The sequence below is a fragment of the Pogoniulus pusillus genome, chromosome 34 (assembly GCF_015220805.1).
Source record: "Pogoniulus pusillus isolate bPogPus1 chromosome 34, bPogPus1.pri, whole genome shotgun sequence".
NCBI classification, from domain to species: domain Eukaryota; kingdom Metazoa; phylum Chordata; class Aves; order Piciformes; family Lybiidae; genus Pogoniulus; species Pogoniulus pusillus.
This window is the reverse complement of record NC_087297.1, coordinates 10,705,529-10,718,000: the sequence shown is the minus strand read 5'-3', so window position 1 is coordinate 10,718,000 and position 12,472 is coordinate 10,705,529. Positions and strand designations below refer to the sequence as shown.

At 45.8% G+C, this 12,472-nt stretch overlaps 1 protein-coding gene across 1 annotated transcript; it reads right to left on the bottom strand.

The window, feature by feature from the left end:
* Positions 1 to 856: 856 nt before the first annotated feature.
* LOC135189819 (XK-related protein 4) lies at positions 857 to 11,815 on the bottom strand. Its single transcript, XM_064170544.1, has 3 exons — positions 11,806 to 11,815; positions 2,170 to 5,421; positions 857 to 1,134 (listed from the first exon to the last, which is right to left on the bottom strand). Exons 1-2 carry the CDS (start codon positions 11,813 to 11,815, stop codon positions 4,475 to 4,477), a joined length of 957 nt encoding a protein of 318 aa, XP_064026614.1. The 3' UTR covers positions 857 to 1,134; positions 2,170 to 4,474.
* Positions 11,816 to 12,472: the final 657 nt, after the last annotated feature.

Below are 12,472 nucleotides of genomic sequence, written 5' to 3'. Positions count from 1 at the left end.
CTGAGGCACAGCATTTCATTTGGGAAGGAAAACTATCTCCAGTGGCACAGAAAATAGAAAACTTGCTGTTTTGCCAGTGAGGGTATTGTTTGTGTGCCATCAAGCCCCTATATAACCCAGGCACAGGAAGGCTGCTCTAGCACAAGAAGCATATTTAAAAGGACTAAACAAAAGTGGGAATGAATTATTATTATTATTATCATTATTATTATTTGCCTTCATTACTGAATCTGCAGGAAAAAAAAAAGTATTGCACATATTTTTCAAAGAATTCAGGTCTCAAACCCCATTATCCTTCTGTAAGAACAAGTAGCTTTTAAAACACGACAAAAAGCTCCTCTTACATTTGTTTTCTGAGTGGAGATGGGTGCCCATTACCTCTGCTTTGTCTAACAGGAGTGGCCAATGCCGGCTAAATTCTCTTTTCTGTACCGCAAGACCCCATAACTCTCACAGCTTTAGGACCAAGCCTTTAACCAGACAAGTTCCCATCAAATCTGCTGGCAAAGTTAGTTCCTTAGCACGATGCCTACATAATTCTCACCGCTAACAGAGGTGAGATTGCTTCTCCTTATCAGAATTATGAACCCTTCCATTTTCCTGTATTCTGGAATGCAATTTAAAAGACCTGATTTTGCCATCAGTTCAAAAGCAGAAGTTAATTATATTTTTACAATTCTACATATGTTTATTTTTGCTATTGCTGTCTTCACTAGAAGGTTATTGATTTTCAAACTGTCTGTGGTGTAAAAAGGAGAGTGCATACAGATTATTAACTGTTCATAAGGCCATCACAGAATTTCAACGTGGACTATGTTTAATCTTGACAATTTCTATTAAAAAAAGTCTTAACAGGTTTTGGTTTTTATTTCCCCTTTTTATTTTGGTGACTATTCACAGCAATGCAAACCAAGAATCTGCCCTTGTAGTCATCTGAGTGGTTAAGATGATCACCCTGTTCTCAGTGCAAGTCTCGCTGATGTGATGGAGGTAACAGAGCAAGATTTTGGAGAGCAAACTTTGACTCGGTGTAAAAATGGCTTCTCCTTCCATCCTCAAGCAGCCAGATTGCATTCTGAAGACAAGATGCCCTGCCACGTGTGGTGTGGTGCACTCTGACCCTGCAGCAGTTTGCTTAAGATAAATATTTTTTATAAGCATCATTAAAAAAAAAAGCAAACAAACCACAAAACCAAGTTAAAAATGCTGGGAGAGTAAAGAAAGACTTAGACGTTAGAATCCACGTGGATGCATTACACCTGAGTGCCCTTCCTTCCAAAACCAAACAGAAGTAAATCAAATGAACTCACCCCAAACCTTCTTCAGACACAATGGTCCAGGCCGTAACATTTTCTAATCAAAAGGCTTGAGGAAGATCAAGACACGATGAGAGGGACACCAGAGAAGGGCAAGCCTCGCTGGTGTCTGCGATGCTGCCCCTCTCAAGAGACAGCAAGAGCTTGAGAGCTGCTGTGCCTCACTCGTGCTACAGCTTTGGTGTTGTTCAATCTGCAGCAAGCACAACAAACTGCTTCCAAAAGGAACCCTCAGCTCTTGGGTGACAGAGTTTACCACCTGCCTTGCTTGGAAAGAGAAGCAGCAATTTCCTTGTGTGAGCTGGTGTTCAATTCTGGAGCGAAGGCTCTACACAATTTGACAGGACAAATGACTTGCTTCTAAAATATTTCCTCCCCTCTCCCACCTTTTTTTTCAGTGGTATATTTTCTGACAAAATATGAGTGCTCTTCTTGGACTAATCACCTGTATCTCCGTGGAGGGAAGGGCAATCACTTTGTACAAAGCTTCAGGTTTGAACTATCAAAGTATTACTTTATTAAAAACATGATTCTAGAGGCAGTTGGCCACTGCTCAGCTTGAAACTGCTTCAGGAACCCTTGAAGCACAGGGCTTTGCTGATCTGTGTAAAGCTCCCTCTGTCTTGCAGACTCCTGCACTTCCACAGACATTTTGCTTTGAGCAACCCTCCCCAGCAAAGAACAACAGGCATAGAAGGTTTCACTGATAACAAAAGGTCGAGGTTAAAGATGGAACTGAACAGATACAAACACAGGCTGTGCAACCTCAGCCACCCCACAGTACAAAGAGTAAGGAAAGGAAAAACTCAGATATACCCAGCAGCATGTACAGCAGTGACCACACTGGAGGTACCTGACAGTGAAGATTACACCACCAAGCATCAGGTCTTCTCCATCCTCACAGTGCCATTTACAGCAGTAACTCTTCAGTTCTGCTTCGCTCTCCTAAAACGGATGGAAAGAGTTATGGCAAATTGCTGCTTATGGAATTAAACTGCTGCTCATAGAATCAAACTGCTGCTTATGGAATCAAATTGCTGCTCATGGAATCAATTTGCTGCTTATGGAATCAAACTGCTGCTTACGGAATCAGCTTGCTGCTTATGGAATCAAATCGCTGCTTATGGAATCATCACTTGGTGTCTTTACAAGCCACTGACATCTGAAGTAGGATCCATGGTTGAGAGAGTATTACTAAAAGTACCCGTGTAGGCTTTCACATGGCATTACACTGCAAAACAACTCCATAATGTGTGAAACCCAGGTTTCTATCAACCTGCAGAAGCCCAGCTGATAAAATCCATGGACCAATTCTTAAAATCTAAGCTATAAAGAGAATGAAATGTATTAAAAGATTTGAGGTTTATAAAAAGTAACCTTTTTATACCATATTTATTATTATCACCATTGTTATTTTTTTTTTGTGTTTCCTTTACAAAAATATTGAAATAATTCATGAGTTTTTTTCACTCTGCACCAGCTTTAAAAAAAATACTATCAAATTTTGACTTGCACCTTTAATGCATCTGAAAGCACCATCAGGGGATACTTTTAACACAAAGGAGGATACCGTTGGACTAGATTAAGGGAGGTATTTCAAACCCAAAAAAGCTTGCGGCAAAAGCACTCTGTTACAAGAGATTCGACACGGTTTGGAGATGTATCTGGACACAAGTCTTGAACAGGCAGAAGAGGATCTTCCACAGAGCTTGTTTCTATCATACTTGGGTGAATATACTTACTAAGAGGTGGCTGAAAGCCTTTAAAAGACATCGCTTTCACCTCGGGTGGGAAAAATCAGAGTTGTCTCTACATGTTGAGAGCTCGATTGGTCTTTCCTGCTTCTTGTTCTGGCAGGGCTTGTGCCACTCGTTGCCTGTCCCTCAGGCAACATCAACCTTGTAGTTCTACAGCGTTTGGCACTAGAAGGGTATGGCATGGCACAGTCTCTTGTCACCCCTGCATACATTCACACACTGAACCACGCATTCTCAGTCCTGAAACAGAGAGCTTTCAGTGTGTTCATCTCCTTGTAGTTTCTTCTGCAATATCTGAATGGGGTCCTCAAAAAAAAAAGAGTTTAGAATATGAAAACTATTACTTCCCTGTTCTTTGACACAGATATTGATTTTTTTGTTTGTTTTAATTTTTATTTTTATGGTGTTTTCTTTGCAAATTGAACACTGGATCATGATTATCATTTAATTTACCTCATTACATGCTAGAGCTCCTTACTGCTCCTGAAAACCAGAAGTGAAGCATAGAATCAGTCAGGGTTGGAAGGGACCACAAGGATCAGCCAGTTCCAACCCCCCTGCCATGGGCAGGGACATCCTACCCTAGATCAGGCTGGCCAGAGCCTCAAAGTGAGCTGCATAGGATTTCTGTTGCAAGTAAACAACTTAAAATTGCATTTAAAGAGGCTTTAAAGTCCCTCAGGAAACCAAACCAAACCCAAAACCAAACCCAAACAGTTCTGGCAGCGTTCATGTTTTATCACCTAATTAATCAGAATTTAGTTTCTTTTCCATTGACAGCCTGACAAAGGTGGCCATGTGTTGTTTTAATTGAGAGCTAATTTGCAAACCTAATTCTGGTCTGACTGGTTGATTTACGGGAGTGTTGAAGATGACAATGCTCCTTTTTTTGACCTCAGGAAAAACAGTTTTCACAACACCACCACTGCGTGCTATGGTTTGGTCCTTTCTGAAAAGGGTGTTGTGTTTTGGTTTTAATTTGCTTGGTTTGGTTTTGCTGCTGATTATGGAAATCTCAATCCCTCATTTCTGAAAGGAAATGCACTACCGGCTCAAGTTGACAGCTCAGAGCCTCACTAGCGCTCTGATTTTGGGTGCTGCGCAGTCGGAGCTTCGTAGCAGCAAGGAGTCGTGGGTGAGTTTCCCCAGCTGAAGAAACTGAATCTGTACGTGTGGGGCAGGGTTTGGGGTGGGGTTTGGAGGCTTTCAGGTGATGCTGCTGTATCAGCGTCCTGCAGACAGACTGCACACAGTGGATCAAATGATAATCATGATGATAGCCAGACTAAGAACACTACAGCTTGCTGCTCTACTGGTAGTATGCAGTTTAGTTATTCCTACAGCCCCCTGTTAACCCTTAAGCTGACACTGGAGCTTCTTCAAGCTGTGGTTTTGTTTTGTTTACAAGGTGGTCTCATACTCCAAGCGCTCCTGGATCAGGGCATCATCTTTATACTGTAGCCGTGGAGGAGCAGGGGAACATTCAAACGCTAAGATGGCCTTTCTCAGGCTCCTGTCCAACACGTGTCTCTCCCAGGCTGGGTACCTGTTCCTGAACAGATCGATTTTAATGACAGACTCCTCAATCCTTGGTGGCCGGGAGGAAGGTGTGGAGGGTGCAGTGGGTCTGACCTGAAACACAGGCACACACCCATCCCTCTCCGTGAATTTTTGATCCCTCTCGCTCGTCACGCTCCGGTTGTTGGAGATGGAGCGCAGAGTGTTTGTGGCCCCTTCCTGGGGGAGGGTGAAGGCAGTGGCAGGGTCCTCACAAGCACAGCTTGGTGACTGCCCAAACCGTGGTCCATTGGGGTGAAAGAAGGCATAGTACATGAGCATAAAAACGATGCCTGTTAAAAAGCTGCTGAACACTACACACAGTGCTGGTATGGCGAATGCATCGGAGATGGGTGGGGCCTTGTACAGGTACCAGAGAGCACTCAAGGCAGTGTTCTCTAGAAGGATCACGAAGTAGTAAATGAAAAGCCTGCAGCGTGTCCTGCCTTCCTTGACGTTGAACCAGCTGAAGATGTAGATTATCCCAACCACCATGTCGAAAACGATCTCCTCCCACTTAGTGATGCAAAACTCCGTCTCGCAGTGGACGATCCAGAAGGTCATGATGCACCAGTGCAGCACGATGAAGATCCCAAAGTACAGCTGGAAAACTGAGGCAAAGAGAGCAAAAGTAATGACCCTGGCCGCGATTGTGAAGAAATGCCAGCAAAACTGGATGATAACAGCCATGTAACTGATGGGTTTCTTGTCGTCGCGGGAGTCGCGGAGGGCCTTTTGGTAGGAAGCCAAAGCCCAAGCCAGGGACACGAGAGATGCAGCAGCGGTTAGACCTAGGAGTAAACAGGAGATGCAGTTAAGGCATAATTAGTACATCTGCAACTGGTTGACACCGGTGAGATTCCTGCTGCTTTAAATGTGTTCTCCACCACTGCCATAACAAAACCTCTTCCTTCTCCTTCAGCTCAGCAAGCAGTGAGAAGAAGACCTGCTGAGACCTGATTGCCCTGACAACGGTGGATACGCACAAGCGAGAGTGGCTTATCAAACTGTGTTCTGAAAGGCTTCTCCAGTGATTTGATGTCTGAAACAAATGAATTCATTCACAGCTTGAACAGGTTGGGAATAGGTGTCTCTGTCAGCTGTTTGATTTAACAGGATCTGCTGTGGGGGCTGTTTTAAAGGGATTTTTTTGTTATTGTTAAGGCATTAAGCAGACCTCATATGGCACAACCAAGCCCTTGGAGTTAGAATTCCAGTATCATATACTTATCATATACTTTCACAGAGAGAGTGATTTGCCATTGGAATGGGCTGCCCAGGGAGGTGGTGGAGTCACCATCCCTGGAGGTGTTCAGGCAAAGACTGGATGAGGCACTAAGTGCCATGGTCTGGTTGACTGGCTAGGGCTGGGTGCTAGGTTGGACTGGATGACCTTGGAGGTCTCTTCCAACCTGCTTGATTCTATGATTTTATGATTATCAAATCAGTAACAAATGTGAGCATAAATCTATGTTTTAAACTAAATTACTATAACTCTTCTTACCTTGAAATTTAAGCTAAACTGCCTTGCTTTTGATAGGAAAAAAACTGCTGCCTATGTAGATCTTTCTACCACTTTTAAATAGAATTTTAATAAGCAGGAAATATCAAAAGGTTCTTCTGCCCCTGTAGTCATCACTACTCAGGCTACACCTTGAGTGCTGTGTCCAGTTCTGGGCTCCTCAATTCAAGAGAGATGTTGCAGTACTGGAAGGTGTCCACAGGAGGGCGACAAAGCTGGGGAGGGGCCTGGAGCAGAGCCCTGTGAGGAGAGGCTGAGGGAGCTGGGGGTGTGCAGCCTGCAGCAGAGGAGGCTCAGGGCAGAGCTCATTGCTGGCTACAACTACCTGAAGGGAGGCTGTAGCCAGGTGGGGTTGGGCTCTTCTCCCAGGCAACCAGCAACAGAACAAGGGGGCACAGTCTCAAGTGTGCCAGGGGTGGTACAGGTTGAATATTAGGAGGAAGTTGTTGGCAGAGAGAGTGATTGGCATTGGAATGGGCTGCCCAGGGAGGTGGTGGAGTCGCTGCCTCTGGAGGTGTTCAAGAAAAAGCCTGTCTGGGGCACTTAGTGCCAGGGTCTGTTTGATTGGGTGCTAGGTTGGACTGGATGATCTTGGAGGTCTCTTCCAGCCTGGTTGATTCTGTGATTCTATAATTCAGAGCGGATTTGATAAATGTAAATATCTGGGGGCTGGCCAGGAGGTGGGGACAGGCTCTGCTCACTGCTCCCTGGGATAGGACAAGGAGCAACGGGTGTAAATTGCAGCAAAAGAGGTTCTGCCTCTACACAAGGAGGAACTTCTTTACTGCAAAGGTCACAGGGCACTGGAACAGGCTTCCCAGAGAGATTGTGAAGTCTCCTTCTCTGGAGACTCTCAAGGCCTGTCTGGATGTGTTCCTCTGTGATCTGTGTTAGATAGCATTGTCCTGCTCTGGCAGGGGGGTTGGACTTGATGATCTCCTCGGGTCCCTTCCAACTCCTAACATCCTGTGAGCCTGCAACTTATAAATTCATTTATTTCCAGAAAAGTCCCCTTGGATTCCCATTTCAGAGGTTGCATAGTTCAGCATAACTATTCAGGTGCTTAGCACACACAGAGCTAGATAGGAGTAATAATTCTTCTTTACAAGAAGATACATTTTTATTTACTTATGACTTGTATCAAGCTGCTTTGGTTGCAAATGGGAATTCAATTAAAATGAAAACCTCCCAACCTTTCAGGTGTATTTGTTGTTTAAACAGAACTGCACCAAATGTGTTGTACAGGGAGGGAAAAGGTATCAAACATTTTACACTTAAACCCAGTTTATTACCAGAGTGAATTCTATATACACTTAATGAATGAATTCAGAAGTCTCAGCATCCCAGACTTAGAAATGAGTCACAAAACACTGAAAGCTAATGATGCTTCAGCCTGCTCCATTTCTTATGCTGCTCCTTACCTTTGAATTTGATCTTGAAGTAAATCAAACTGGAATGAAGAAAACATTCCTTCTGTCTGCTGTTAAAAGCTGTTCATTTCACCACCCTTTCGTTCTGGATGCACAGACAGTATTTTTCTTTCCTGTTCCAACAGCTTGCTTTAGAACTTCACCATCAAAAAGAAGTATGTTACTTAAATGTTAGAAATGGGATGCAAATGTTGCTAACATGGAGTGGTAATTTGAAGCCTAAATACATCTTGCTATTCACTGTTGAAAAAAAGAAAGTTTATTTCAAAACAGAAAAACAGAGATTATGGGGGGAAAAAAACACCCTGGGAGCTAGTGAGCCTAGCTGGAATATTCTGGTGAGAAGAATTAGATGCTAGGCTGTGAAAATAAAACAATGGTGATGTCTGCTGCACTCACAGGCTTGCTGAGATGGGTAAAAACATGAACACAAGCATAGATAACAGAAGTGCTCTCTCTGGCTCTGTCTTGCCTTCCTTCTCTCCCTCACCTGCAGTAATCCTTCTGCTTCCTAATCTCCCTAGCTGATGTTCCAAACTCACCTTGAACGTAAGGCAAAGTCTGGGGTAAGGCAGAGGGGCAGAAGTGGGGTGGAAGTGTGGTTGGGAGCCCCTCCTAGGGACTCTGGTTTCTGGGAGGGCTGTTGTGTTTCTGTATTACTTTTCCACTTGTATCTTTCTGTCTATAGCTGTAGATATTACAGATCTCTGCTTGTTTATTCTGCTGAGCTGTAAATACAAAGCTTCATTCTAATTTCCAGCTGCTGAGTCCAGTCTGGGTGATTTTCTTAAGTGTAGGGGGGCAGGTAACACCCAAATCATCACACCCTGATTCTGAAGGAAAATAACCAATTTCAACAACCTAACCTGGCTTTAGCACACTAAGATTCGCTCAGCAAGTAGTGCAGAGGGATTGACTGCTTTCAGGAGGGACTGCTCCTCCCTCAGGCACTGGCAGGGTGCTAATTACTTTTCGAGCCCCCCTCCCTGAGTCCACAAATTCAAACCCCCTTTGTTTTAAAAAAGAATGATAATAATAAAATAACACCAAACAAGCAGCAGAAGCAGAACAAACTTAAGACTCCAGGGAGGATTTTTAATAAAACTTCCTCCTGTTTCTTCCCACGCAGATGCCTGGGTGCCAGAACACCAACGTTACTTCTGGAGCCTTCATTTGTGCAGAGAATAAGCTATCAGTGATTGAGACAGGGAGGAGACGTGCTACAAACTGTGATTTGTAACATGGGCTGCAGCAAGAGCAGTGTGGGCAGCAGGGCAAGGGAAGTGATCCTCCCACGCTGCTCTGCACTGGTGAGACCTCACCTGGAGTACTGCACCCAGTGCTGGAGCCCCTGAGACAAGAGGGATATGGACGTGCTGGAAGGTGTCCAGAGAAGGGCCATGAGAATGGGCAGAGGGCTGGAGCTGCTCTGATGTCAGGAGAGGCTGAGGGAGTTGGGGCTGTTCAGTTTGGAGAGGAGAAGGCTCCCAGGTGACCTCCTCATGGCCTTTCAGTATCTTAAAAGAGCCTACGAGAAAGCTGGGGAGGGACTTTTTAGGCTGTCAGGTAGTGATAGGACTGAGAGGAATGGAGCAAAGCTGGAAATGGGGAGATTCAGACTGGATGTTAGGAAGAAGTTCTGCAGCGTGAAGGTGGTGAGAGCCTGGAATGGGTTGCCCAGGGAGGTGGTGGGAGCCTGATCCCCGGAGGTGTTTAAGCCCAGGCTGGATGAGGCTTTAGAGAGCCTGCTCTAGTGTGAGGTGTCCCTGCCCCTGGCAGAGGGATTGGAATGAGATGATCCCTGTGGTCCCTTCCAGCCCTGACTGATTCTATGGTTCTATTTTAATTTCTGACATGGGTGTTTGCTTTTCACACTGGGCTGCCTTTCAGTCACCATTCTCTCCAGAGACAACACTAACAGCTAAAAATCACAAGTTCTCTATTTCCTGTGGGAATGTTTGAAGCACTGGAAGAAAACACAGTTAATTTCCCCTAAGAAATGAAAAGTTTGGGAAGATAGATGGAAAGGATAAAGGATAAGAGAATCTTTCAATATGAATGAGCCAATCTGTACAAGAGCTCAAAAAACAGAATCATAGAATCAGTCAGGGTTGGAAGGGAACATAAGGATCAGCCAGTTCCATCCCCCCTGCCATGAGCAGGGACACCTCACACTAGAGCAGGCTCTCCAGAGCCTCATCCAGCCTGGCCTTAAACACCTCCAGGGATCAGGCTTCCACCACCTCCCTGGACAACCCATTCCAGGCTCTTGCCACCTTCATGCTGAAGAACTTCTTCCTAACATCCAGTCTGAATCTCTCCATTTCCAGCTTTGCTCCATTCTCCCCAGTCCCATTACTACCTGAAAGCCTAAAAAGTCCCTCCTCAGCTTTCTTGTAGGCCCCTTAAGATACTGAAAGGTCACAAGAAGGTCACCTCAGAGGCTTCTCCTCCCAGCTCACTAAGTCTCTCCTCATAGCAGAGCAGCTCCAGCCCTCTGCTCATCCTCATGGCCCTTCTCTGGAACTTTCCAGCACATTCATAGCCCTCTTGCAACAGAGGCTCCAGTACAGTATGATCAGCAAAGAAAGGAAGAATGTGAGAGAGAAATCCACACATTTGCTTTGCAAATCTAATGACCCTCAGATGTTTGTAGAGATATCATCAGTCTTGCATTAGGAGGTGTAAAATCAGTCAGTAATGCACACAAGAATGCACCAAGGAAAACGTTAAGATTCACAGGAATTTCCAGCGTTCTAATGCTAATTGATGCAGAGTCACTGCTTGGGACAGAAAGAAGCAAGCACAATAGCAATGCAATTCTGGTATTTACACAGCCACTAATAGGGAAACATCCTTTGCTTTTACAGAACACACTCAGAGGTACTGGCATGCAGGGGAGAAAAGGAGACATGGGAATGTACAAAAAGGAAAGCACTGCCACTTGTGTCATGTATCTTACCCTTGTGCTATTGGCAGTGCTGTTAGGGATACGGAATTAAGACAAGGCTAAATGCTTCAAGGGCACCATTCAGTTTTCTTTATTGATGAGACCAAGCACTAAAGAATTACTAGAAGTGTAATTAATAATGAGAACAGTAATGTAAAAGTGATGCAAATAGCAGTTTGCTAATAAATGTCACCATATAAGCCATTCAGTGGCAACACTTGGAGATAAAGTGAATTACTGCAGCAGGAGAATTCATTTATTAGACCATTTGCTGACTCTGTGCTCACATAAGGCTCTGGATCCCTATTTTTAAAGAAGAGCTACAATCAATGTTTTGCCACTGTCAAAACAAAACCTTAAAGGCACTAACATGGCGCCAGGAAAAAAAGGATGTCGGGTAGACCTAATGGCAAACAAACACTGTATAACCATGTGGGTGGTTCAACTTCCGCGGGTGGGAAGGCTCATTTGCCCCTCAGACACAAAGAGAGAAGAGTGGACTGTGACCTGTGGAGCCACTCTTCATGAAGAACAAGAACCAGCCTCCACGTTGGCAGCCTTAGAATCACAGAACTCTTGAGATTGGAAGAGACTTTGACATCACCAAGTCCAACCACTCATCTAGAGCTCACAACCACTACCAGGAGAAAGTTCTTCACTGAGAGAGTCATTGGACACTGGAATGGGCTGCCCGGGGAGGTGGTGGAGTCGCTGTCCCTGGGGCAGTTCAAGGCAAGGTTGGACGTGGCACTTGGTGCCATGGTCTGGCCTTGAGCTCTGTGGTAAAGGGTTGGACTTGATGATCTGTGAGGTCTCTTTCAACCTTGGTGATACTGTGATACTAAACCACCCTCCTCAGGACTACATCCACATGTCCATTAAATACCTCCAGGGATGACAACACCACCACCTCCCTGGGCAGCTCGTTCCAATGCCTGGTTACCCCTTCTATGAAGAAAGTTTGCCTCATTGTGGTGAATAGTCCCAAAGGGCACAAAATGGGCTTGAGCCTGTCCTGTTTTGTCCAGACATATTCACCTGCCTGTCTGCATTGCAGCCAGAGGCGGGAATCAGGACAAAGCAACCCAGGCACCCAGCCTGGTTTAATCCGGTTGCCTGAGAGGGGCTTCATGAGGCCCAGGCCCCTGTCGCGTGCAAGGCCTATGCGCCCCCCAGTTTTGGAAGACAGCAGCCTGGGGGTTCTGCCATTTTGGGGCTACTTGGGTGATTGCCAGAGGTGACTGGGTGACTGTGTGGCCAGTGAGACCATTACCCTCGGCCATTGCCCTATAAATGGGGGTGAACAGGAGAATAAGGCACTTGCCTGCTCGTTCCTTCCTTGCTCACCTGCCGCTCGCCTGCCTGTCGCCTCAGTCGCCTCAGCCACCTGAGCTGCCTCAAACCGCCTCAAACCGCCTCAGCCGCCTCAGCCACCTCAGCCACCTCAGCCACCTCAAGCCACCTCAGCCGCCTCACCACCTCAGCCGCCTCAGCCGCCTCAGCCACCTCAGCCACCTCAAGCTGCCTCAGCCACCTCAAACCGCCTCAAACCGCCTCAGCCACTCAGCCGCCTCAGCCACCTCAAGCCACCTCAAGCTGCCTCAGCCACCTCAAACCGCCTCAAACCGCCTCAAACCGCCTCAGCCGCCTCAGCCGCCTCAGCCAGCAGCGGATTCCACTTTGCAGCCCACATGGAATTCGCCACAGGACCTCTGTTGAATGTTTTCCTGCCATGTCTTGGGCCACAGCCATCAGGAGCAGTGAGTATTCTTCACTCTTTGCTCAAGTTGCTAAAGCAATTTACCCTCACAAGCGGTGAATTAGCTGCCAGACTTCTCGATCAAGGATGTTTCTAAAGCCTTTCAAAGTTCCACTGTATAGAGACATTCTGTAAGAGTTCTGCTAACTGCATCCAGGAACGTGTGTGGAGAGCTGTAAAC